At 47.6% G+C, this 26681-nt stretch overlaps 1 protein-coding gene across 5 annotated transcripts in view; it reads right to left on the minus strand.

Annotated features, from left to right (window-relative positions):
• Positions 1–26681, minus strand: part of TRAPPC12 (trafficking protein particle complex 12) — a 120461-nt gene that overhangs the window by 40855 nt on the left and 52925 nt on the right. For 4 of the 5 annotated variants that reach the window (XM_030921516.1, XM_010357906.2, XM_010357905.2 and 1 more), the window contains exon 6: positions 12344–12456. In XM_030921516.1, the coding sequence (XP_030777376.1) occupies positions 12344–12456 (113 nt within the window). Of the gene's footprint in view, positions 1–1134; positions 1479–12343; positions 12457–26681 lie in introns of those variants that run through there. The other variant, XM_030921517.1, reaches the window with a different exon arrangement.

Here is a 26681-nt window from a genome sequence, read left to right on the forward strand (position 1 = left end):
GACACTGACTTCCCTCAGGCTAGTGTAGAGGGAACACAGGAGCGGCACACCCATCACAGAGGCAAAGCCACTGCTCGAGCCAGACCTGGCAGCGCCCTGGTCAGTGGAGCCTTGAACACGCCCACTGGTGGTCCCCGGGGTGTGATGTACCAGGTCAGTGGACTCCTGCGCTTGTTCTGTGCCTCCCCACACTGTGGGGGCTCTACGGGCCTGGGTGAACTCTCCACGTGGTGGGGGCTTTACGGGCCTGGGCAAACCCTCCACGCGGTGAGGTCTCTGTGGGCCTGGGCAATCTCTCCATGCCATGGGTGATCTCTCTACATGCTGAGTGGAGAAGAAAACTCTGCAGAAACACCCCAGGACTCTGTAGTAAGCGTGCAAGGCCTGAGAGAAGACCTGCACCACAGGGCCATGGTGGTCTCAGCACAAGCTACGCTGGGGCCAACGCCCCCTGTCATGGCTAATGAGGGGAGAAGGGGGAATGAGGTCTTTCAGAAGGGCAGCAGGAAGAGAAAGGTCTAGAAAGAAGGAAAAAGAGTTTCCCAGCCCAGTGATGCATAAATGCAGGCAGAAACAGAAGCTCCATTGTAGTAGAGGCATCAAAAGCAGAGCACGTGAGTGACGGGCGCTCCACCTGCAGCAGCTGCTTCAGCCCAGACCCACCTACCCAGTTGGGAAGGCGCAGGGGTAGGAGATGGAGACATCAGGCAGGCTACACCCCTCCAGACCCACCCACCCAGCTGGGAAGGCACAGGGGTAGGAGACAGAGACACCAGGCAGGCTACACCCCTCCAGACCCATCTACCCAGCTGGGAGGGCACACGGGTAGGACACGGAGACACCAGGCAGGCTACACCCCTCCCTCTGCAAAAAGCACCCTTCTGGCTGGGGCAGAGGGACGCACAGAACGATGCCAAGTGCCTGCAGGGATCTGGGTCACTGAGGTGCTTCAGCCCGAGAAAGGGACAGCTGGAGATGGCACCTATTGTTGACACGAGCATAGGCACATCAGACACGACCCTCTGACCCTCGGTGACTATTGTTTCATTTGTAGGGTGTGTCATTTAATGTCAATTAATAGGTCCCAGTGTGATGCAGAAGAGCATCCATGAGTGAACAGAACAGAAACAGCAGTTCACAGTTGGTAGCTTTTATTGCTGTCTATCTAGAGACAGTTGTCTGGCTTTATAAAGTAACAGTACATTGATTTACAAAAGGTTATTTCTATAAAGGAAAGTGACAGACACGTTCCCAATCCAAAGCCTGAATTACTTAGGAAATGCAGTTATTGCAAAAAAAAGCCCGACAGTGTGTCGTCTGCAAATGTGGTGCGGCTGGAATTTCCTCCTTGGTTCCTTTTGCCCCAGACGAAAGGACCAGACTCCAGGGTCTATGTGAGAGACCAATCGGCAGTCCTGTGTTTGTGTCCCAGAAGAATAAAGGCCCAGCACGCCACATCCGGTTCGTTTGAGAAGAGGCTGTGAGGAGTAGGGGCATGATTTGAAGCACTTGTGCCGAATCACTGCACCCACACCCTCCCTGCTGGAAGCCACTGAGGGCCCAGGCGAGGGCGTAGGAGGTAGAGGACAGAGATGAGGCAACAGTGCAGGTGCTTCAGGAAGATGCACAGGGCAGTAAGCGACCAACTGCGGGGGCAGGACTGTGGAGGGGAGAGTGACCACAGGGGCCAAGGGGCAGAAAGGGCCGGGTGTTGGAGGCACCTTTCTGCACATTCCCTGGGAGCTGCTTCCGGCGGGTTGAAGCTGGGTCAGGAGCTCAGTGGAGCTGTCTGGTCAGGCGCCGGCAGTGTGGGCGGTGCTTAGCGCCTGCTGGGAAGTACCAGGGACGATGTAGTTTACAGATGGGGGCGCAGGATGGTTTTTAAGCACAAACAGTATTCTGTTTGATTTCACAAAAATAAGCCTGTGGAGGAGGCAGCATCATGCCCATTTGCAGGGGCCCTTCACGCTTTCCACACACAGAGCAAAGTGCTGCAGTGACGAGAACAGGGATGTTCGGTGCCAGAAGGCGTGGGTTCAAGTCCAGGCTGACTTTCCGTGTACCTTCTCTGAATTCCTATTTCCTTAGCTTCCAACGTTTTCACATGCCTGTTTTACAAATCACAGAACTCCAATGAGAATGTGCTCGAAGCATTTTGTAAGCTTTAAAAATGCTGAATGGATATTAATTACAGATAAAAGGAGAAGCAAAACAGTCCCACTGCCTTGGATTACAAATAAAAGGAGAAGCTAAACAGTCCCACTGCCTTGGATTTCAAATAAAAGGAGAAGCTAAACAGTCCCACTGCCTTGGATTTCAAATAAAAGGAGAAGCTAAACAGTCCCACTGCCTTGGATTACAAATAAAAGGAGAAGCTAAAACAATCCCACTGCCTTGGATTACAAATAAAAGGAGAAGCAGCCAGGAACTAAACAATCCCACTGCCTTGGATTTCCCTGTGGCATCTCTTTCACCATCATCCCTGTACTAAACTGTGAAAGGTTTCCGTATGTGGGATTGGGGAGCAATGAAATTAATGCTGCACTGACTATAAAATATTAAGTGGGTCTTTGAACATCCGGGAGCTTCCACAGCTCCGAGGTTTGGCTGCTGGGCAGTTTCAAGGTGCCTGGCAGTTGAAGGGAAGTCCTCCCGGAGCCCATGGGCCTCCCAGTACGAGCCGCATGCTGGCAGGGTGAAGTGCAGTTCACAAACACCAGGACGGCCTGGGGTGGAGGCAGGTGAGCCTGTCCTGCAGGGCCAGGAGAGGCCTGTGCATCCTGAAGTGGAACAGACCCAGTTGACTGGCCACAGTGTGGTAGTTTAGACGCGGCCATGCATTCCTGAGCACTCCTCAAAAGGCAGCCTCATTCCCATCCCTGGCGTGTGGGTTGGACTTAGTGACTTGTCCAACAAACAGAACCAGGTGGAGGGGACAGGGAGACCTCTGAGACCCGGCCTGCAAGGCGCTGTGGCTTCCTCCTCCTCCCTCCCTCTCTGCAGGGAGCCAGCTGCTATGCTGTGAGATGCACGAGAAGCCCCACAGAAAGAACCATGAGGCCAGGAACCAGCCTCTCACCCGTAGCAGCAGAACTCGGCAGGTGTATGACGGAGCCTCCAGGAGCCCAGTTCTCCAGTCCCAGCTGAGCCCTCAGGTGAGACAGCGCAGTCAGTATCCTAACTGCAACCTCAGGACAGACCTGAGCCAGTGCGACCCAGAAGCTATGCTGGACTCAAGACCCACAGAAATAGTGAGGTTATACATCCCTGTGGTAAATTTTAGCCCGTAGAGTTGCAGATAATCTGTTAGGCAGCAACTGATGGCTAACACACAGGTCAGTCGACGTCACCCCGCACCTTTAACTGAAGCCTTTGCTGGGGAATAGTGCATTGAGGCCATTCTACTGAAACACGCTGGAGGTTTAGCTTTAATTTGAAAATTCTAGGCTGGACATGGTGGCTCACGCTTATAGTCAGTCGTAGCACTTTGGGAAGCTGAGGTGGGAGAACTGCTTGAGTCCAGGAGTTCAAGACCAGCCTGAGCAACACAGTGAGACCCTATCTCTACAAAAAGTTTAAAAATTAGCCAGTCATGGTGGTGCACGCCTGTAGTCCCAGCTACTCAGGAGGGCAAGGCAGAAGAATTGCTTGAACCAGGGAGGTCAAGGCTGCAGTGAGCCATGTTCATGCCACTGTACTCCAGTCTGGGTGACAGAACAAGACCCCCTGTCTCAAAAAAAAAAAAAAAAAAGAAAATTCTGAACGGGGTTCTTCATTGGGTATCTTAGCATGAGCTCATCTCTGAAAGCAACTGTAATCATGAGAAGATGCTGCTTGGAAATGCATGGAAGAGGAGTTTGGAGAAAATAACACATCGAACAGCTGTGCGGCTGAAGAGACGATTCCAGACTCGGACTGTTCTGTGCAGTGTGGAGGGGCTGCTGCCAGCCCCACCATGGGGGGTACTGCACTGGGCATGTCGTGGCCGGTCCAGGGATGAACAGGCTTCAGGCTAACAAGGTGGGGAGCCATCAACACCTGCCCACGGTACGGGAGGGAAGACCAATGATTCAAAATGAAAAACCTGCTTGTGTTTTGTCCCAAGAATGAAGAAAATTATATGCCTCGAATGAATATCCCAGCTGCTTGACTCCATATATAACCACCACCACTTGATCTCAAGCAATATTTAAAAAGGCAATCTGTAACCTATTCATATTTAAAGAGACCCAAATCTGTGTTCTCATCCTATGCAGTTATCCAGGAGGTGGTGAAGCAGGTTTTCTGGCTGGGTCACGGACACCTTCAGTGTGGAAAGTGCTGTCTGCAGGGGCCTTGAGGAAGGAGCCTTTGTGCCTGTCCCTTTGGCGGCTGTCACGGGTCGTGGGTGAGCGCAGGATAGGTTTAGGGAACTGGCTTTATTCCCAAGGCATCTAGTGTACCAACTACTGGGAGGCCGACACTAAGCCAAGGACCCGAGAACGTACTAAGTGGACCCTTCTGAGTGGAGACTCAAGGTTGGAGCAGGTCTGTTCCGGAGAGACTTCAACTCTGGGAAGTCCTGCGACCTTCCAGTCCCACCACAGCTTCCTAGGGGACCTCTTCAAAGTGAAAGAGGTTTCTTGGAGCTGCTCCAAAGCTCTCAAAGAATCATGAAACACCGACCACGTGCCAGGCACCATGCGGGGTCACTTACGTGTGCCCCCTTGCCACCCCGGGGGATCAGCAATGTTCCTCACTTGCACAAAGGAGGCCAAGGCAGACACAGGCTGGACAACTGGTCATGCGGCCGGCACTTCAGAGTGGACCTGGAAGCTTCCAGACTGTCAGCCTGACTCCAAAGCCACTCTCACAACCACTGCTTTTGGGACAGTGTCCTCTGGGCCCCTCACACCTTGAAAATGCACTTTCTTCTTGCTATTCAGATCACAGATTGACAGCATATATAGTGCCAAGAAAAGCAAGGCAAAGAATGCACAATTTAAGAATAGTCTTACATCAAAGGCCTCTTCTCTGGGCTATCATGCTCGCTTCAGGACTGGGTCACTGGCAAGTGCTATGACCTTCGAGTTCACATTTGGTGCATCTGGTTTTGAATCGCATTGCCATGGCTGGGGGGCAGGGCTGGGCATTCCTAAGTCCATGTCCCGGGACTGGCCACGATGAACTCTAGAGGTTTCTGAAGGTGTGAATTTCCACTGCCAGCTGGGTCAAGACATTCCTCTGGAAAGCCCTGATGCCCAGCGCTGCTCCACTCCGTTTCCCCTGCTTGCACATTCTGAGCACACACAGGGTTCCAGGAGCATGGGCTTCCATGGAAAAGAGCAGGGACATGGCCTCGCTGGATGGCCATCCTCACTCGGCATTTCCTTTCTTCTCCCTACCTGCCAATCATTCCCATCTCATCTGATTTAGCCATAATCAATTTGTTCTCTGTGGGAGCAGCAGAAAAGCAGGGCAACCAAGCCTTCTGGTCAGGCACGGTGATGGCAGCAACTGGCCACTGTCAGTGTGCGGGTGGCCAGACCCTGAGAGCTGGCCCTGACAGTGCTAGATGCCAGCCACGCCTGTTCTCGTTTATGTTTCTAACTTTGCTTACAAATAAGACAGCAAAACCGAAGATGTCCATCTGTCAAAAACCCCTTTTAGAAAAGATACTAACTCTTCCTACAAACAAAGCTCTCACTACCATATTAGCAACTATCAATAGAGAAGCAAAAGCTACATCGACATTGTTGAATACGTTTCTTTTCCAGAGTGCACGAAAATGTACCTTATCCTCTGCCTCCTCCAGCTGGGAGTCAGTCTGTAAAGAAGCACTTCTATGAACCTGGAACTCTCAGCCAAGCTGAGCTGGAGAATCTGGAGGCTGAGGAACTGCAGGGAAGGATGGAGCTGAACTCAAGACTGTGCGGGCGGATGCAGGTCAGTGACGAATGCAACTACAGTCGAACTGTACATCATTCCGTATGGATTATGTCTACTTATGCAAATGGCTTGTAGAAATGTGTTTCCTTGGCTCTTTCCCAAATGGTCTGTGAAGCTCTCTCGAGTCTTGACCAAGAGGGAGACAGCCTGCAGGGCGCGTGGGAGGAGCAGGGTCAGAGGACAGCGGCACTGATTTTTCCAAGCCACGGTAGCATGGGAAGATTATTTTAAATCGTGGTATATTTTCTTCTTCACTGATGCAATCACATTTGCACCAAACATTTACTAATTCACTCAGTGGCTCAAAGACAACAGATAAAACGAAGTACCCTGAACTCATTTATAAAGATCCTAAATGATGTCCTACTAAAACTGGGCACCATATAAAAATTCTCAACACTGTTCTAATCTGAAACACACATGCTGAACACAGACTCGAATCAGTCTTTGGTGAATCTTCAACACAGGAGAAGTCGGCCCCTGAGAATCCGTGGGGGTTTAGCTTCCCGCTCCGTTCGCTCCCTTACCAGGAGCCTCGGCCCAGAGCGTGCTCCCGGCACCCCTCCGCCCTAGCGGAACCGGCCGTTCTCTGGGCTTCCTTTATTTTCGCTCCTGCTCCATGGTCTTCATTCTTTCAACAGCAAAAGGTCTTATGACATGATAAAATGAATACACGCGTTGAGTGAGACGTGGATAAGAAAAGAGGAATTAAACGGCCTTTCATCACATCGTTTATGCCACGAACACACTGGGGCATTCTTCCTCCAATAAGTATCACTGATTTCATCACGGTCACATTGTAATTATAGTTCTGGCTTTGAAATGAACGTGATGTCACGAGCACTTCCCCACATGAGGCCACGCACACTCGACAGCCGGCACCCCGACCAGCCTCTTCCTTTGCTACTTCGGCAGCTACTGCGTCTCAAACCACTCGACTCTCGTGAGCGGCAGCCCGCAGGTGACTGGGGTGGGTCTGTTCTGGCCTCTTCTCTGAGAGCTGAATGTCAAGCTCCAACCTGCATGAGGTCTGGTCTGAGTGACTGGAGGCAGGCACTGCGCTGCCTGTCACTCAAGCGGCTCTGGAGCCCTCCCGCACCTCACTCTGCTGTCACCAAGGGCGGCTTCTTTTCCTGTGGGAAATCATGCTGGGAACTGAACCTGAGAAGACTTGACTTCTGCTGGAGTGGCAATTATCAGACAGCAGGGCTCAGCACACATCTGTACAAATGGCAGCACGTTCATTTTCTGAGCAACCTGAATGCTCTGCGCTGACTTGATCACTATGGGATGAAAACCTTCCGCCATCCTTGCTTGGTTCTTGCGCTACTGTTTACCCCCTTCTGAAGCATTTGATTCTACAGTCATTCCTGACCTCCAGCCTCGAAAACCTACTTTGAAGATCAACAACAGATGCCATGCAAGCAGTGAAAACAAATGGGACAGAGTTCTTTGGGGAATGTGAACCAAATACCTGCTTTCTTTCTAGAAACAACTATCTCGTTTTGTAGAACGTCCTTGAATTAAGCATCTCAGATCAGCATCAAGGCTCTGGGCCAGTCAACAGCCACCGACTGCAGCCCCAGCACTGGCCTCCGCCTGCTCAAGCTCCCCCAGAAGACCTGAGAGGAGGGGTCATCCAGGACTCCAGGGCTCGGCCTGGGTACTGCCCGCTCAGGACGTGGTAACTGGAAATTCTTATGCAGAATGGCGGTGGTGGCTTCCCCACGCAGCTTCCCTTAGCAGCCTGAGGTGGAGCTGAAGACGAGGGCAAGAGGTGCAGACCAAGGAGGGTAAGCTGCGGGAGGAGGAGCTAATGGAAAATGGCACCAAAGGAAATAATGTTTAACATTCTAGACTCATTTCTTTTCACTCTGCTTGACTCTCCTCACCCACTGGAAGAGTTCACAGTTCCCTGAACCTACTGAGAACAATTTTTGGCAGGAGCAAGTGCGGTCGGGATTGCTAAAATTTCTGGAACTGTTCAAGTGATGCTTAACACCAAACTTTAAAGCCCCTGCTTTACAAGACATCAGAGAAAAGTCTGTATTTGGAGGAAAAAACCCCAATCCTGATGGTCTCATTCACAGAGAACCACAGATGGTCAAGGGTGAGGCTTCTGGAGCTGTGTGGTGGGGCTCAGCCAGGCTCTCTCACTGCCTCACTGCAGTTGTCTGGTGGATACTTCACCTCCCTAAGGCCACTTTCCTCATCTGGGAACCGAGGATAGTGAAATCACCTGCAGCTGCTGTGGGCATTAGTAGGTAATCAACATAATACATTCAGCACACATCCATGCAGCGTTAACACGGGACAGCACCTCAGTGCTGGGACACGCAGTGCGTGTCCCAAGCAGAGCTGTGTGTGTGTACGTGTGGTTTGGGGCAGGTGTGGTGAATGCTTTAAGCAATGCTGCAAAGAGCAGTCCACACCGGGAGAGGTCTCGCTAACATATCCTAAGTTTAAGACTTCCTGAGGATTTCCTGGAGTTGCGAAGGTCTGGGAAAATCAGAACAGTCATGCTGGAGAACCCTGGAGAGTCTCTGGGCTGACCTCTCTCTTTATTCACCAGTGGAGAGCAGAGAGGATCAAAGGCCACACCAAGCTGTTCACTTTAATCCACCAAATCAACACTGGCAGAACAGTGGTGGGCTGGCTTTTAGTATTTTCAGAGTTTTGCACTATGGTAGAGTTTGGACATTCATCCCCTCCAACTCTCATGTTGAAATGTGAGCCCCAGCGTTGGAGGTGGGGCCTGGTGGGAGGTGTCTGTGTCCTGGGGGTGGAACCCTCATGGGTGGCTTGGTACCCTCCCTATGGCAATGAATGAGTTCTGGCTCCATTAGTTACCTTGGGATCTGATTGTTAAAAAAAACTCTGGTGCCTCCCTCCTCCTCCCCCTCTTCACTTGTCACTTTCTTTCTCACTGTGTGACATACTTGCTTCCCCTTTGCTTTCTACTAGGATTAAAAGCTTCCTGGCCGGGCGCAGTGGCTCATGCCTGTAATCACAGCACTTTGGGAGGCCGAGGCAGGTGGATCACTTGAGGTCAGGAATTCGAGGCCAGCCTGGCCAACATGGTTAAGCCCTGTCTCTACTAAAAATACAAAAATCAGCCAGGTGTGGTGGTGGGTGCCTGTAATCCTAGCTACTCAGGATGTGAGGCAAGAGAACTGCTTGAACCTGGGAGGTGGAGGTTGCAGTAAGCCAATAGCGTCACTGCACTCCAGCCTGGGTGACAGAACGAGACTCTGTTTCAAAAAAAAAAAAAGCTTCCTGAGGCCTCACCAGAAGCAGATGCTGAGATGCTGCTGACACTGTGCTTCTTGTACAGCCTGCAGAACTGTAAGCCAAAATAAATCTTTTCTTTATAAATGACTCACCCTCGGGTATTCCTTTATGGCAATGCCAAATGGACTAATACACACTTCTTGAGTAAAGAAATTCTAGCATGAACACAAACTGTCCCTGTTTAAATTCTGGATGATCATGATGTATTGGTGATGGCTGCAAACCTAAAAGGAACAGGTGAAACAAGCATCATCTACCAAACTGTAAACTCACTGAGGGCAAGGCTGTGTTCTGTTCAGTCCCCAGCTGCCAGCGTGCAGTACTCAGTAGGTGCTGAATGGATATTTGCTGCATGAACAAATGAACAAGCTTCAGTTCAACACTGAACCAGTCACAGAAAGGTTAAGAATGCCCACATGCTGCCACGAGCCCCTAAAGTGCAAGGAAGTGAGCGAGGAAGTTGGCGACGGTGCTGCTTCTCCTGCCAAAGGTGGCGGAGAGGCAAGGCTGACTGCATGGTCCCGCCCTGGGTCTTTCTCTCGTGGTTCAGGCATCCACCAGCTGTGCCACAGCGCAGCTCTCTCTCTCAAGAGGGTGTCAAATTTTAAGTCAGCACATAAAGGAACACATAGTAATTACATATTGAAATTAGCCATGAAAATCCTTTAAGGTGAAGACCAACACACATCTTTTCATAAATCCAACTGCTTGTTTTTCTTCCAGGATTAGAACAAATTGCGATTTCCTCAATTAAGTACCACAAGGAATGCTGGCTTATATTTGGATCATGCCATAGGAAAATATACGTATCTTTAAACCTGAGAGATGCCTGAAGTGTGGTGATGTATTCACACGCTGAGAGGCAGGTGGAACTGCAGACTAGCGGAGGGAACGAGAAGCATGAGTGGCTCTCTCACTGACGGTGGCCCCAAGCCCAGTCAGCCTGACAGATATGTTCCTAGGATGTGACTGCACTGATCCTTCTGGTTTCTCCCCAACCCCTCAATGCGCAGCTGTCAACTGCTGTTGCCTGGAAGCCCCCGCAAGAGTCTCAGGAGGGTCCAGCCAGCAGAGCACAGGCTCGAGCCCATCTCCAGGCATCAGTCAGGGGGAAGCACAGGGAGTCTTCTGAGCAGATGTCAGTTGACCTCGGACAGCACTGTCCTTCCTTGGAGCAGAAATGCTGGTGCAGGGTGAAGAGAGGACTCTCGGTCCTTCTCCCTTCAAACGGGACACATTACAGTGACGGAGGCAGGCGAGTGATGAAGAAGAGCATGGACTCTAGAGCCAGACGACTTGGGTTCAACTCATGTGATCCTAAGTTGGCTAACCTCTCCATGCCTCAGTCTCCCCATCTGTAAACTGGGATAATAACATCTCCTTCATAGGGTTGTGATAAGGATTAAATGAGTTAATGTTGGAACTCAGAGCAGTGGCTGGCTCATAATGAATGCGACCAAGGAGTCTGTCAGGTGGAGTGGGTGCAGGTGCCTGGAGCAGCGGTGTGGGAAGCTCCTGCTCTCTGTTCCACTGACCCTGCTGCTTCACAGCTAGTGCTAAGTGGCTCCCCTGATCGCTACACTGTAGTGTGCAGTTTTTTTTTTTTTCTTTTTTGAGACAAAGTCTTGCTCTGTTGCCTAGACTGGAGTGCAGTGGCTTGATCTCGGCTTACTGCAACCTCGGCCTCCTGGGTTTAAGCGATTCTCATGCCTCAGCCTCCCGAGTAGCTGGGATTACAGGCATGAGCCCCTGCATCCAGCCTGTAGTATGCATCTAAGAAGCATAATACTGAAATAGGAAATACTTTAGGACCAGGAAAGCTGACTTGCAAAACTGCTTCAATTAACTTGGCTTTTCCATCCACAATCACCCTACGGCCCAGGATTTTCTTTCTCAATACTAGAAAGATTTCCTACAACGTGACATGGAGGATAATGAAAAATTCGTGTACAGTTTAGAAAGTCACTGATTTAGAATTTCCCAATTTCAAGTTATGTGCTTCCAATTTCTGTAAATAAAATTAAACCCCGTTTTAAGATTCAAGAAAAGTTTTGAAATGTAAAACAGTTGGTAACATGATTCTCCATCAACAATTTCTAAACTATATATATAGTATAGAAAGCAAACAGTCTTTCTTTTTATCTTTTAAGTTATGGTATTAAAAAAGCGGAAGTGGGTGCAAAGCCCAGGGCAATGAGCTGTCTAGAAAGGCCTGATTTTCTCCACAGACAAGGAGGGCCCTTCCTTCCTCGCTAGGAACACTGACAACACCACGGTTTTGGAACTCCACAAAAATTCCATCACAACAGCTGGGAAGTGAAAAGGGGAATTCGACAAGAAGAATCTTAGTTTTTCCAAAAATTATACTATACTGCTGCTCCTAATAACTGCTTGTTGTTGTAGTTTTCAAAGTACTTCCGCATACTTTATGTCATTGAACCTACACAGGACCACTGTGACATGGGTAGAAAGGCAGGATCATTCCTAATCGGAGGTGAATAATCTATAACAGCCTGTAGACAGCAAAGTCTCTGAGTCCCACATTTCTTCCCAATGTCAGTTAGTGTAATAATGTGCCGCTTTGGCTTTGGTGGCTCCCACATTATCTGTGACTTCACAACCAAGAATGAGTCCAAAAACACTCTGACTCTGCCTTTGCAGTCAGGATCATGAGTGACAGTTGCCATAATGCAGTACCACTTACTTTGATTTGAAAGCTTAAACCATGATTGCTTTCAGTACTGCTCCAGCACCACCTCTGTCTGCACAAGGCAGGTGCATGTGAGCACTTGTGGGACACAGGAGTGCTCTGGCACACTGACCTTGAAGTTGTAGCCGGCAGCCTTGGCAAGAAAGATGTCTCTGCCTTTTGGCTTCTCATAGTACCAGGCAATAAGAATTGCAGGACTTAAGCTCTGCTAGAAACTCTTACCATCCCTAAAAAATATTTCAGCAAGAGCCATGACTACCAGTCCACACAAACTGAGTCACCTAGCCTTCTGAAGGCAGAAGCAGCGATGGTGCACAGGGCAGGATGGGCAGGGAACACCACAGGCACGTCTTGTGGGGAGGGCGTGGAGGGCGTGTTCTCCCCGTGGCGGGGAAAAATGACAGCGCCACCTACCTTGCTGCAGACGGTCTTCACCCTGTGCAGTCTATCCAGCGACTCCTGTGGGTTCCCCAGGTACTGCTGAAGCTCCGCGTGCAAGATGCGCATCGAGAAGGGAACCATGGAGCCTGGAATCCAATCAGTGCTGAGTGAGTTTGTTTGCCATAACTGAGCACGCAATCATACTTGGCACACTTGAAGGAGGCATCGCAGATGTCCCAGCAGAAGTGATGACAGATCCCTTTATTTCTTGTGAAGTATTTAACGGTGTCAGCTATAAAATACATGCTGGTTTTCTCTGTGGAGCTCTATCTATGTATGTCTAGACAATTATCAGAGGAGACAGGTGGATGACACCACGATTTCCATAGCTACAAGGCAATCATTTAGAAACGATCCCAAAATGAATGAAACAGTAGAGACCACCAACCCCTCCTCCAATAAAAGAAAAACCTGAATGTTCAGATATTCTTTAATATTTCCTTAGTTTAGCAAGCTCAAATGAAGGTTGCTTAGGTTGGGTTCCCCAGAAGGAGACCCTGAAGGGAGAAGCTGTAAGCCAGCCAGTGGTTCTGGCCAGTGGGGAGGAGGGGAAACTGAGCACAGGTGCATCTCAGGCCTGGGCCCTGGGAATAGGCCTCCCACTGGATTCCACGTGGCCCTGGAGCCTGCGCTCTGCCTCTGAGCTGTCCCAACAGGAGGCAAGGGAGCTGGACTTGAAAAATCTATCACCCAGAGCTGCCTGGTTACAAGTGTGCTAAGAGGAAGAAGCCCAAGAGAAACCACCTTTATATCATATCACATGTGGCTGCATCATCTCTCAGGGTAAGGTAAACTTATTGTTAATATTGTGTTCTCTTCTAATAGGATTTGGAATTTGATCTGTAGTATGTATACTAAGTAGATAACAATCATCAAAAAATCAAATAGCATGCATTGATTATAAATGAGATAAAGAACAGAGAAATGCCAGCAGAGGGCAATCACATGTATTCAGCAAAGTGCTTTTCAAAATAGGCCTAAGTGATGAATATTCGGATCTGGAATATAGTCTGAAAGATGGTGAGGAAACACGCGTGTGACTTCTGCAAGCCACTTAACATCTCTGTGCCTCAATGCATCCATCTGTCTATTCATTAACCATTACTGAGAATGGGCCATGACCACACTGAAATGAGCTTTATGGTTATGGTCTTTAATAAGAAAGGTCCAAAAAGAAGACAGTGAAAATTAAGGAACACTATGGAAAATAGTTTTACTGTGATGATAAGCTGGAGAAAAGAAAGATAACAATTATTGAAATTAAAATGTTTAAACTTTCTTTTTTGATGCCACTAAATAATTTCTGTATCTCAAGAGAATGTCTGGCTGAGCTTAAGTTACAACCTGAGTCACTTCGGTTTCCCAGAAATAAACATTTCTAGACCATCAGCATAATGACACAGGGGACCGGCCTGCAATGCAAGTCATATGTAAGTCATGTCACTGTGGAACCGGCCCAGCCTGGTAAGTTATATGTAAGCTGTGTCACTTCCATCCTTCTGTCTCAAGTAGAGAAGGGGCCAGAATCACTCCTATATGGTTGATCACTTACCTCAAGGGAGAGAATATCTCAAGAACCCTTCAAGCTCTAGAAGGTAAGCACAGAATCAAACCCTACTGGAAGTTCTCAAACCCAACTTGGGACTAGCTGTTAATACTCCGATCTCAATTTACAGACTAGCTGTTAATACTCCAATCTGGAATACAGTTTGGTAGATGGTGAGAACACAGGCTGGGTGACTCCTGCCACTTCACCTGAGAAGGTGGCAGAAAGTTAGCTGCCCCTTGCCCTGACAACTGCCCATGGACATGGGGGTGCTTCTGGATGTAAAAGCACATGTGAAAATATTTTGAACGAAGTGAAAATAAAAATACAACATCAAAATTTGTGGGATGCAGCAAAAGCAGTGCTGAGAGGAAGCTTTTTAGCATTAAATGCATATACTGGAAAAGAAAGATCTGAAACCAGCTTCCACCTTTGAAAACTAGAAGGAAAGAAAGAGCAATATAAGCCTAAAGTAAGCAGTAGAGAAGAAAATAACAAAAATAAAAATATAATAATAAAAATTAGAGCAGAAATCAGCGAAACTGAAAACAGGAAATCAATAGACAAAATCAACCAAACCAAAAACATATTCTTTGACAAGACCAATAAAACTCTGACAAGACCAATAAGCCTCTCCCCAGGCTAGTCAAAAAAAGAGAAGACATAAACAACTAGTACTAGAAGTGAAGGATTATTACTGTGGATCCTACGGACAGTAAAAGAATAACAAAGGAATATTACGAACAGCTCTATGTCCACACATTTGGTAACTTAGATAGAAAAAGAAAAACCTTTCCAAAAAAGCAAGCCCCAGACCCAGATGGTTTCACTGTGAATCCCACCAAACATTTATGGAAGAAATGATATCAGTTCTCTACAATCTCTTCCGGAAAACAGAAGCAGAGGAACACTTTCTAACTTATTATATGAGGCTGGAATTACCCTGATACCAAAACCAGACAAAGACGTTACAAGAAAAAAAAATATAGACCAATATGTCTCATGAACATAAATGCAAAAATCTTCAACAAAATTAGCAAACTGAATCGAAGAGAACTGAAGTCAACAAAAAATTAGCAACCAAATCCAACAATGTATAAAAAGAATTATAAACCATGACCAGACAGAATTTATTCCAGGTATGCAAGGGTGATCTAACATTCCAAAATCAGTTAACATAATCTACTACATCAAACAGGCTAAAGAATAAAAATCTTATCCATAGATGTAGAAAAGCATTTAACAAAATCCAGCACCAGCTCATGATAAAAACTCTCAGCAAACTAGGAATAAAGGGAAACTTCCTCAACTTAATAAAGGACATTATAAAACAACTGCAGCTAACAACATACTTGAGAGTGAGAAACTCAGTGATTTCCCCCTAAGATCATGAATAAAGCAACAGTGTTCCCTCTCATCTCTTCTACTGAACATTGTACTGGAAGTTCGAGCTAATGCAATGACAAGAAAAGAAAACCAAAGGTACACAGACTGGGAAGAAGGAAATAAAACTATTTGCTTGCAATGACATAATTATGAAGAAAAATCTCAAAGAACAAAAAAACTTCTAAACTGGTAAGTGTTTAAAGGTCAAAGGATACAAGATCAATATGCAAAAGTCAACTGGCTTCCTAGATACTACCAATAAATGATGGGAATTTGAAATTAAAAACACACTATCATTTCCCATATAAATAAGTGAAATACCCTAGGTATAAAATGGACAAAATAAGCACAAGAGCTGTAGGAAGAAAACTACAAAACTCTGATGAAAAAATTCACAGAGCTGAAAAAATCAAGAGATATTCCACATTCATGGACAGGAAGACAATACTGCTAAAACAACAGTTCTTTACAACTTGACCTACAGATTTGATGCAGCCCCAATAAAAATCCCAGCAAATTATTTCATGGTTATCAATGAAATGATTCTGAAGTTAATATGGAGAAGGAAAACACTCAGAATATCCAACACAATATTAAAGAGAGCAAATCTGGAGGGCTGACACTACCCACCTTAAGAGCTACTCTAAAGCTACTGTAGAAAAGACTGGGTGACTGTGTAGTCCTAGAAAAAGAACGGACAAATAGATCAGTGGCCCAGAGCAGAAAGACAACAAATTGGTCTTCACAAATATAGTCAGTTTGATCTCTGACAAAGGAATAAAGGAAATGCAATGGAGAAAGAACAGGTTTTTCCAAAAATGGTGCTGGGACAACTGGACGTCCACATAAAAAAAATGAATCTAGACACAGATCTTACATCTTACACAAAAATTAACTCCAATAACATATCTACACGTAAAGTGCAAAAACTATAAAACTTTTAGAACAGAACACAGATGAAAATCTAGGTGACCTGGGTTTGTTGATAATCTTTTAGATACAACACCAAAAACATAATCCATGAAAAGAAAAAAATCAGTAAGCTGGACTTCATTAAAATTAAAAACGTATGCTCTGTAAAACGTAGTATTAAAGTAATGAAGAGACACAAGTGACAGATAGGAAGAAAATATTTGTAAAACACCTATCTAATAAAGAACTTGTATCCAACGTATACAAAGAATTCTTAAAAATCAACAACAGGCCAGGTATGGTGGCTGATGCCTGTGATCCCAGCAGGTGGGGGAGGCTGAAGCAAACTGATTGCTTTTTTTGGTTTCTACAAAAAACACAAAAGCTAGCCAGGTGTGGTGTGTGCCTATAGTCCCAGCTACTCCGTTGGTTGAGGTTGGAAGACTGCTTAAGCCCAGGGACTCGAGACTGCAGTGAGCCGTAACTGCACAGCTGGACTCCAGCCTGGGCGACAGAGTGAGACTCTGTCTCCAAAACACAGATGATAAGAAAACAAATAACCCAACTAATAAATGGGCAACAGATCTGAACAGACACCTCACCAATAAAGATTTATCAATGACAAGCATATAAGATGCTCATCATCATATGTCATTAGGGAACTGCAAATTAAAACAATGAGATGACACTATACACCTATCAGAATAGTGAAAAATCCAAAAAATGACAATACCAAAGGCTGGTTGAGGATGTGAATCAACAGGAACTCTCATTCATTGATCTTAGGAAAGCAAAATAGTATGAAAGCCTAGGAAGATGCTTGGCAGATATTTACAAAGCTAAGAATACTTTTATCATGAGATCCAGCAATCACAGTCCTAGGGAGTCACCCAAGGATTGGAAAACTTGTGTCTACACAAAACCCTGCAAAAGAATGTTTATAGCAGCTTTATTCATAATTGTCAAAAACCAGAAGCAACCAAGTTCTATTCTTCAACAGAGGAATGGATAAATAAGCTGTGGTATATACACACAGCGGAATATTATTCAGAGATAAGAAACGTACAGGCCGGGTGCGGTGGCTCAAGCCTGTAATCCCATCACTTTGGGAGGCCGAGACGGGCGGATCGCAAGGTCAGGAGATCGAGACCATCCTGGCTAACACGGTGAAACCCCGTCTCTACTAAAAAATACAAAAAACTAGCCGGCCGAGGTGGCGGGCGCCTGTAGTCCCAGCTACTCAAGAGGCTGAGGCAGGAGAATGGCGTAAACCTGGGAGGCGGAGCTTGCAGTGAGCTGAGATCTGGCCACTGCACCCCAGCCTGGGCGACAGAGCGAGACTCCGTCTCGGGGGTGGGGGGGAAAAAAAAAGAAACATACTATCAACCAGAAAAAGACAGTGGAACCATAAACGCACATTCCTAAGTGAACGAAGCCAACCTGAGGATCACACACTGGATGATTCTCACTATAAGACCCTTGGAAAAGGTGAAACAATGGAGACAATGGAAAGACTCCAAGTTCCCAGAGGTGGTGGGGGATTAATCCAGGAGTGGTGGGGGGGGTTAATCCAGGGGTGATTGGGGGGATCAATCCAGGGGTGGCGGGGGATCAATCCGGGGTGATAGGGGATTAATCCAGGGGTGATGTGGGATTATTAATCCAGGGGTGATGGGGGTTGATCCAGGGGTGATGAGGGATTGATCCAGGGGTGGTGGTGGGGCCTATCCAGGGGCGATGGGGTATTAATTCAGGGGTGATGGGGGATTAATCCAGGGGCAATGTGGGATTATTAATCCAGGGGCAATGCGGGATTATCAATCCAGGGGTGACGGGGGATTAATCCAGGGGTGGTGGGGGGATTAATCCAGGGGTGGTGGGGGGATTAATCCAGGGGTGGTGGGGGATCAATCCAGGGGTGATGGGGGGATTAATCCAGGGGTGGTGGGGGATTAATCCAGGGGTGATGCGGGATTATTAATCCAGGGGTGATGGGGGTTGATCCAGGGGTGATGGGGGTTGATCCAGGGGTGGTGGGGGATTGATCCAGGGGTGGTGGTGGGGCCTATCCAGGGGCGATGGGGTATAGATTCAGGGGTGATGGGGATTAATCCAGGGGCAATGTGGGATTATTAATCCAGGGGTGACAGGGCATTAATCCAGGGGTGGTGGGGGGATTAATCCAGGGGTTGTGGGGGATTCATCCAGGGGTGGTGGGGGGATTAATCCAGGGGTGATGGGGGATTAATCCAGGGGTGGTGGGGGGGTAATCCAGGGGTGATGGGGGGGATTAATACAGGGGTGATGGGGGATCAATCCAGGGGCGGTGGGGGGATTAATCCAGGGGTGACGGGGGATCAATCCAGGGGTGGTGGGGGGATTAAGCCAGGGGTGATGAGGGATTAATCCAGGGGTGGTGGGGGATCAACCCAGGGGTGGTGGGGGGATCAATCCAAGGGTGATGAGGGATTAATCCAGGGGTGGTGGGGGATCAATCCAGGGGTGGTGGGGAATTAATCCCGGGGTGGCGGGGGATTAATCTAGGGGTGATGGGGGATCGATCCAGGGGTGGTGGGGGGATTAATCCAGGGGTGATGGGGGGTTAATCCAGGGGTGGTGGGGAATTAATCCAGGGGTGGTGGGGGGATCAATCCAGGGGTGGTGGGGGGATTAAGCCAGGGGTGATGAGGGATTAATCCAGGGGTGGTGGGGGATCAACCCAGGGGTGGTGGGGGGATCAATCCAAGGGTGATGAGGGATTAATCCAGGGGTGGTGGGGGATCAATCCAGGGGTGGTGGGGGATCAATCCAGGGGTGGTGGGAGATTAATCCAGGGGTGGCGGGGGATTAATCTAGGGGTGATGGGGGATCGATCCAGGGGTGGTGGGGGATTAATCCAGGGGTGGTGGGGGGATTAATCCAGGGGTGATGGGGGGTTAATCCAGGGGTGGTGGGGAATTAATCCAGGGGTGGTGGGGGGATCAATCCAGGGGTGGTGTGGGATTAATCCAGGGGTGGTGGGGGGATCAATCCAGGGATAGTGGGGGGATTAATCCAGGGGTGGTGGGGGATCGATCCACGGGTGGTGGGGGATCAATCCAGGGGTGATGGGGGGATTAATCCAGGGGTGGTGGGGGATTGATCCAGGGGTGGTGGTGGGGCCTATCCAGGGGCGATGGGGTATTGATTCAGGGGTGATGGGGATTAATCCAGGGGCAATGTGGGATTATCAATCCAGGGGTGACGGGGGATTAATCCAGGGGTGGTGGGGGGATTAATCCAGGGGTTGTGGGGGATTAATCCAGGGGTGATGGGGGATTAATCCAGGGGTGGTGGGGGATTAATCCAGGGGTGATGCGGGATTATTAATCCAGGGGTGATGGGGGATCGATCCAGGGGTGGTGGGGGGATTAATCCAGGGGTGGTGGGGGGATTAATCCAGGGGTGATGGGGGATTAATCCAGGGGTAGTGGGGGGTTAATCCAGGGGTGATGGGGGGATTAATCCAGGGGTGATGGGGGATCAATCCAGGGGCGGTGGGGGGATTAATCCAGGGGTGACGGGGGATCAATCCAGGGGCGGTGGGGGGATTAATCCAGGGGTGACGGGGGATCAATCCAGGGGTGGTGGGGGGATTAAGCCAGGGGTGATGAGGGATTAATCCAGGGGTGGTGGGGGGATTAAGCCAGGGGTGATGAGGGATCAATCCAGGGGTGGTGGGGGATCAATCCAGGGGTGGTGGGGGATTGATCCAGGGTGGTGGGGGATTAATCCAGGGGTGGCGGGGGATTAATCTAGGGGTGATGGGGGATCGCAGGGGTGGTGGGGGATTAATCCAGGGGTGATGGGGGGTTAATCCAGGGGTGGTGGGGAATTAATCCAGGGGTGGTGGGTGATCGATCCAGGGGTGGTGGGGGGATTAATCCAGGGGTGGTGGGAAATTAATCCAGGGGTGGCGGGGGGATTAATCCAGGGGTGGTGGGGGGATTAATCCAGAGTTGATGGGAGGATTAATCCAGGGGTGATGGGAGGATTAATCCAGGGGTGATGGGGGATTAATCCAGGGGTGGTGGGAGATCGATCCAGGGGTGATGGGGGGATCGATCCAGGGGTGACGGGGGATCAATCCAGGGGTGACGGGGGATCAATCCAGGGGTGATGGGGGTATCAATCCAGGGGTGACGGGGGATTAATCCAGGGGTGATGGGGGATTATTAATCCAGGGGTGACGGGGGTATTAATCCAGGGGTGACGGGGGGGATTAATCCAGGGGTGACGGGGGATTAATCCAGGGTTGATGAGGGTTAATCCAGGAGTGGTGGGGGATTAATCCAGGGGTGATGAGGGGTTAATCCAGGGATGGTGGGGGGATCAATCCAGGGGTGATGGGGGATTAATCCAGGGTGATGGGGGATTATTAATCCAGGGGTGATGGGGGGATTAATCCAGGGGTGATGGGGGATTAATCCAGGGGTGATGGGGGATTAATCCAGGGGTGGTGGGGGGATTAATCCAGGGGTGATGGGGGGGTTAATACACAGGGCAGTGAAACTATTCTGCATGACACTATGATGAACACGGAATGTCATTAATTTGTTGAAACCCACAGAATGGACAACCCACAGAGTGAACCCTAAGGTAAACTATGTACTTTAATAACAATGTACCGATATTGGTTTATCAATTATAATAAAAGTACTATGCTAATGCAAAATTTTTATACTTATTAATAAAAATGCAAGATGTTATTAAAAACTGTGCAGAAGAAAGAGGGTATATGGAACTCTACTCGATTCTTCTGTAAATTACAAAAAGGGAAGATAAACCTAACTACATATATAATTTAATATACAATAAAGATGGTCTCTCCGAGGTATTAGATGGAAAATGGAGTTTTTAATGAGCGTGGTTCAAATATGGGGACTGCCACATGAAAAAAAGATAAAATCAGATCCATTTCTTTGGGGTGAAGGACTGTGTTCTTGGGATCTCAAATTGAAACTTAAAATATGTATTTTTATTGTCAGAAATACTATTAAATATAGTGGCCAGCTGTAGCTGAAAGAGTAATATTAATACTTGATTAAAGGTACATTCTGACCAGCTGCAGTCTTGTCACCTGTGTCCTTGTCAGAACTTCAGAATCTCAGGCCCTGCCCAGACCTGCTGCATCAGGGCCTGCCCACCACAAGAGGCTGGGTGATTCCTGTGCACGCTGAGATGGAGAAGCACTGCTCTAAAACAGTACCTTACTGATGTGAAATTAAAATTCGCTAACTCAAAGGTTATCAGGTAATATCAATTATATTTTTCTAATGTCTCAAAATGCACAGACCTTCCTTAGGATCAAATTAAAACAGGTCATCAGTAGTATACACTGCCTTAATTGTAACAGGTAATCAGTACTACATATAGCACATTCATTACATATCACACAGGAAAATGTCCCTCATTAGATATACATTGTTTCCTTGCTACCTCCACCCTTTTAAAAACCACACAGGCGTTTAAAGCCTAAATGGGGGTTAAGGGAAAAAAAGGTGATGAAATTCTGCCTGAACTTCTGTGAGGCCTTGGGAACCAAACGCCTGCTTGTACCTGTGGACTCTGCGCTGCTGGAGCAGGTGGAGTTGAGCTGTGGTCAGATCCTCCTCCTCCAAGAAACCTGACTTCCAGGTTCTTTTCAAATCTCCCACGTGCTAAGGTGCTCCCATTGCTACTGCTTTTGGGAGGTGGGGAGGATATTTTTGTGAACAAACTTTACCCATTTCTTCCTTACATTTGGGGGACATATTGAATAAAATCATAATTAAAACTAGCACTCATGTAGCAAAATTCTTTCAGAATTAAATTTTAACATTTTAAAAAGAAAATATGTTAATATTATTTAAAAAAATGATAATGAGCCCTTCCCCTGCCCCCCACGTAACAGTTAACAATAACTCAGCTGGGCGCGGTGGCTCATGCCTGTAATCCCAGCACTTTGGGAGGCTAAGGCGCGCAGACCACTTGAGGCTGGAAGTTCGAGACCAGCCTGGCCAACATGGCGAAAACCCTGTCTCTACCAAAAATACAAATACTAGCTAGGCGTGGCCTATAATCCCTGCTACTTGGAGGCTGAGGCAGGAGAACTGCTTGAATCTGGGAGGTGGAGGTTGCAGCGAGCCGAGATCGCACCACTGCGCTCCAGCCTGGGCGACAGAGTGAGACTCCATCTCAAAAAGAAGAACATAAAAACCACAGTAACTCAAACTTCTGCACATCCTCGTTCCCATGGAGGGTGATCAGCTCCTCCTGCTCCACCGGCCAGTCCCTCAGTCCAGACGGAAAACTGCAGCCTGAAGGGGACTGCCTGGGGTTCTGTGGCAGGGAAGAGATGGCTGTGTCCTCATTATGGTAGCACTATTCCCTCACGCTGCCACCTCTCCTTGTAGATACTCAGTTATCAAGTAAACAAACATTCCCTAATCCCAATTCATCAAAAGCTGCCAACATACGGCCACCAGGCCACTTGGCAGCCGCTCTGCAAAGACTGTGAGCTGGAAGCTCTGGCAGCATCCCCCAAGCAATCCTCTCTCATGCTTCCCTCAGTGGGAACCTAAAAGCTGGGCCCTCCCCAGGTAGATGCAAAACCAAGAATGACGGTAGCGGTGATCCAAGCCGGCCAGGTTCTTCCTTAAACATGCTGTCATTGTTTGTGCCTTTCCTAGCCATACCTGGAGCAAAGCGAAGACTGAAGTGGAAAAAGATCTTCCTCCTCATTGACTTGTATCATTGAAAAAGTCTCACACAGGTTAAAATCTTAAAAGAATAAAAATCCGAAGGAAAAACATATCTACAACTTCATATGATAGAGAAAAATGTAGGGAATTAAATCAGAAAGAAAAACACCCCTTCCTAGAAAAAATATATGGATCATAGAATTAAAACAATAAATGGAAGCAGCTGGAGAAACCGCCTGTGCGCTCCAGGTGGGGTGTGTGAATTTCACTGAGTTGACATTTACTCAGCAGCTCCTGGCGCTGGGCAGGAGGGCCTGCGCCCTGTGCACACAATGAGAGCTATGGGGTCTGCATCCTCAAGGAAACCACTCCCCTCTTCAACAAGATACATACAGAAGCTGCTTTGGTGTAATTCAGACTTTTGTCGTAAGTAAATGCACATAAAAATACCTTTAAGCTGATTCTCTCAGTCACCAAACCTAGCCCCTGTCTCTGAAGAGCCACCCTGGGAATCTCAGTGAAATCCTCCATGCTGAGGGTGGTTGTCAAGTGAGATAAAATATGCAAGGCTTCCACACCAGCCCTGAGGCCTATCTTTCTCCTGCAGGGAGAAAGAACATTGGAAAGGGGAAAAAAAAAGGAGAAGCTAGTCAAAATCTGTGAGGAAAAACAATTCCTAGTGGATCTATTTTTCTGGAAGATTCCAGAAAAATGTATAGTTGTGACCTGCCAAAATCTAGGTTGGTATAAATACTGTAGAAGTGTTCTCATTAATCATTTAGAAAACATTAAATGAAAATACTCCTACAAAATTTATTTCAGACTGTACCTTGTTGTGCTGAAAATCCGTACTACTACTATAGAAAAGAGAAACGTGCTAGGAATTGCCCGGGCCTTGGTGCTGGGCAGTGAAAAATCAAAGGGGAAAAAGATGACATTTCAGTTTCCCTTCAGTGGGGTATGCTACCTTCTGCCACTCACTAGCTGTTTGTGCTGGGTGGATCACATCCTCTCTGCAGCCTTTTGTGTCACCTGCAAACTAGGGCGTAAGGGCCCAGATGCAGTTAGGTTGCCATGAGGCCAGAGCGGGTGTGACATGAGGATGCCTGGATGCCTGTGCCACCTGCCTCAGAGAACGTGGCTGTGGAGGCTTCCAAACCCTTTGCCCAATTTTAACAGCTTTACTCTTTCTTAAAAAAGGCACAAACTTACAAGTTTGCCCTGGCATTTCCGTCTCATTTTCAAGTTACGTGAACGCGTTGCTGGGAAGGCTGCTTTGTGTTTATTTCCCTCTGTCTCTGCATGGCTGGTGTGTCCTTTCCTGTCCCGACCTCAGCAAGCAGCATAAGCCATGCGCTTGGTTTCCCTCCGCTCAATGGTGGGGATACTGCTTGGTGTCTGTGCCCGGCCAAGCACACAGTGTCACAGCTCTCAACAAGTCATTTTTGAGTTAAATGTGGCATTGTAAATTAAAAAAAACTAAAAACAACAAAAAAACAGTGAGAAAGTCCTAAGAGAAAAAAATACCTTAAATATAAATGATTCACTTAAGTCTCCAAAGCCCTGAAGCATGAAGACAAACTGAGGTTTGGGTCACTGCCTCTGTATGAGTCTGCCACAGCCATGTGCAACCCACGTGTGGCTTCAGCTACAGCCCAGTGACTGGCCAAGGCCCGTATCTAGTGCAGACAGGGTAAGGAGAGGTCTCCATTTGGGTGTTCTCACGGTAGATACGGAGCCCCAAGCTGAAAATTCCCATATTTGTAGTGGTTTGCTCTAAGAAAAGACTGAGAATGTTAGATTTCATAAAAACAGTGAGCAAAGTGAAAAGCAGTAAGATGAACTAATGAGCCTTCTCCAAACAAATAAAGCAGCAATCACGTGTCCAACAATCAACACTCGGGAGTTCCGATGCAAAGCACTGTGACCTGGAAATCTAACTCAAGCCGAACATGGTCACTCTGCAAGGTGAGGTAACTTTGTCATGAAAAATAAAATCCGACATTTGAAACATGCTGAATATTTAATTCTGAGATATCATGTATGGTTATGTGTTGATAAAAAAAAAAAAGTTTCAGAATTTAATTTGAGAACTCAAAATGTGAATTTCATGATTTTGGAGGGAGGATGAAAAAGGACGAAAGGCCCAGTGACAGTGACAGTGTGCCTTTACGCACGCAGAGGAGCAGACATCTGAGGGACGAGTAGAGAGATTCTTAAGTGCACAGAGGAGCAGACGACTGAGGGGTGAGTAGGGTGATTCCGGTTAATTGAAGTGTTTGCCCCATCCACTTTAATTTGACTTGAAGGTAATCTGTAAGGATTCACTTCTGAAGTACAATTTCGTGTGAAGTCATTACAGCTCTTGTAACTTAGACTAAACATACAGATCTGAATTTAGTATTAGAAGCAGCACTGTACTTCTTAAACAGCATAGTGAAGATAATCAAGTTGCTTTATTTCCAATGGGAAGATCTTTTAGGGGCCTATTTTCCCTCTAGTTGCATGGAAACTTGAAGTGAGCAATTTAATGCAGAACGTGGTACTTTAAAAATTCAAAGCACTAGGAAAGTTTACATGCTCGCTGCCATTGTGAATGTTTCTTTGGAACGAGAAGCGTAATTCCAAACAACAGATTAAAAAGATGGTGGTGGGGGTCTGGAAAAATTGGGGTCTGGAAAAATTTAACTCTCTGAGAGAGGATGAAATTAACCTTGTCAGGAATGGACATTTAATTTTCTTTAACATAGTGAATATGTACAACACAAGAGTGAACCCAAGTGTAAACTATGAACATTTGTTAATAATGCTGTACCAATACCGGTTCATCAATCGTAACAAATGTATCACACCAATGCAAGCTGTTAATATAAAATGCAATGAATGATCTAGAAATATTATTCACAGATACAATCCCTACCAACACTTTTCATGACTGCAAACCCTGTAACAGGAGAAACAATCTGTACTAGTGTAACAATTTAAAAAATAAAAAAACTAAAAGAAAATTAAAGAAGGCTAGGACGGGGATATGAAGAATGGCCCTCAAAAGAGAAACTCTGTAGGATTTTGGAAAGGTATTTTAAAGCCCTAACGTGAATAGTAATTATGAAGTTAACAACATTTAAGACGAACAAAAATAAAAATACTTTGGTGCTGGGAAAAGGCTGGTGTCCATGGCGACCACCCTCTGGGGTGGATGAGGAGATTTTCTGGGACAGGGATGCTCCCTGCAGATGCTGAGGTGCCAGTGAAGGCAGATGGCCGTGCTGTGGGGAGATTACAGAGGATGTCTGTCTACAGGGCCAAAGACTCTGTGGGAGGTGATCCCCGGAGCACTCACGTTAAGTGCATCCCACTGCACTCGATGGAAGACGGTGAGGGCAGCAGGTGGCCTAAGGCCTCAAGGCTATGCCAGGAGAGAGAGCATCTTTGACAGGTGTGCACAAGGGACTCCGCAGCGCTGCCTCGGAGCTCTTGGAAGCTCCAGGTGAAGAGCGGCAAATCAGCGGCTGTGGAGACTCTCTTCCCAATGCCGCATCTCCCAGAGCTCCTCCACACCCGGGGAACGGTCCCAGCAACAGCGTGCACAGCTCCTCCCATACCCAGCCGACGGTCCCAGCAGCAGTGTGCACAGCTCCTCCCATACCCAGCGGACAGGCCCAGCAACAGTGTGCACAGCTCCTCCCATACCCAGCGGACTGTCCCAGCAACAGTGTGCAGAGCTCCTCGACACCCAGCCGAC

The sequence above is a fragment of the Rhinopithecus roxellana genome, chromosome 17 (genome assembly GCF_007565055.1).
Source record: "Rhinopithecus roxellana isolate Shanxi Qingling chromosome 17, ASM756505v1, whole genome shotgun sequence".
NCBI classification, from domain to species: Eukaryota; Metazoa; Chordata; class Mammalia; order Primates; family Cercopithecidae; genus Rhinopithecus; species Rhinopithecus roxellana.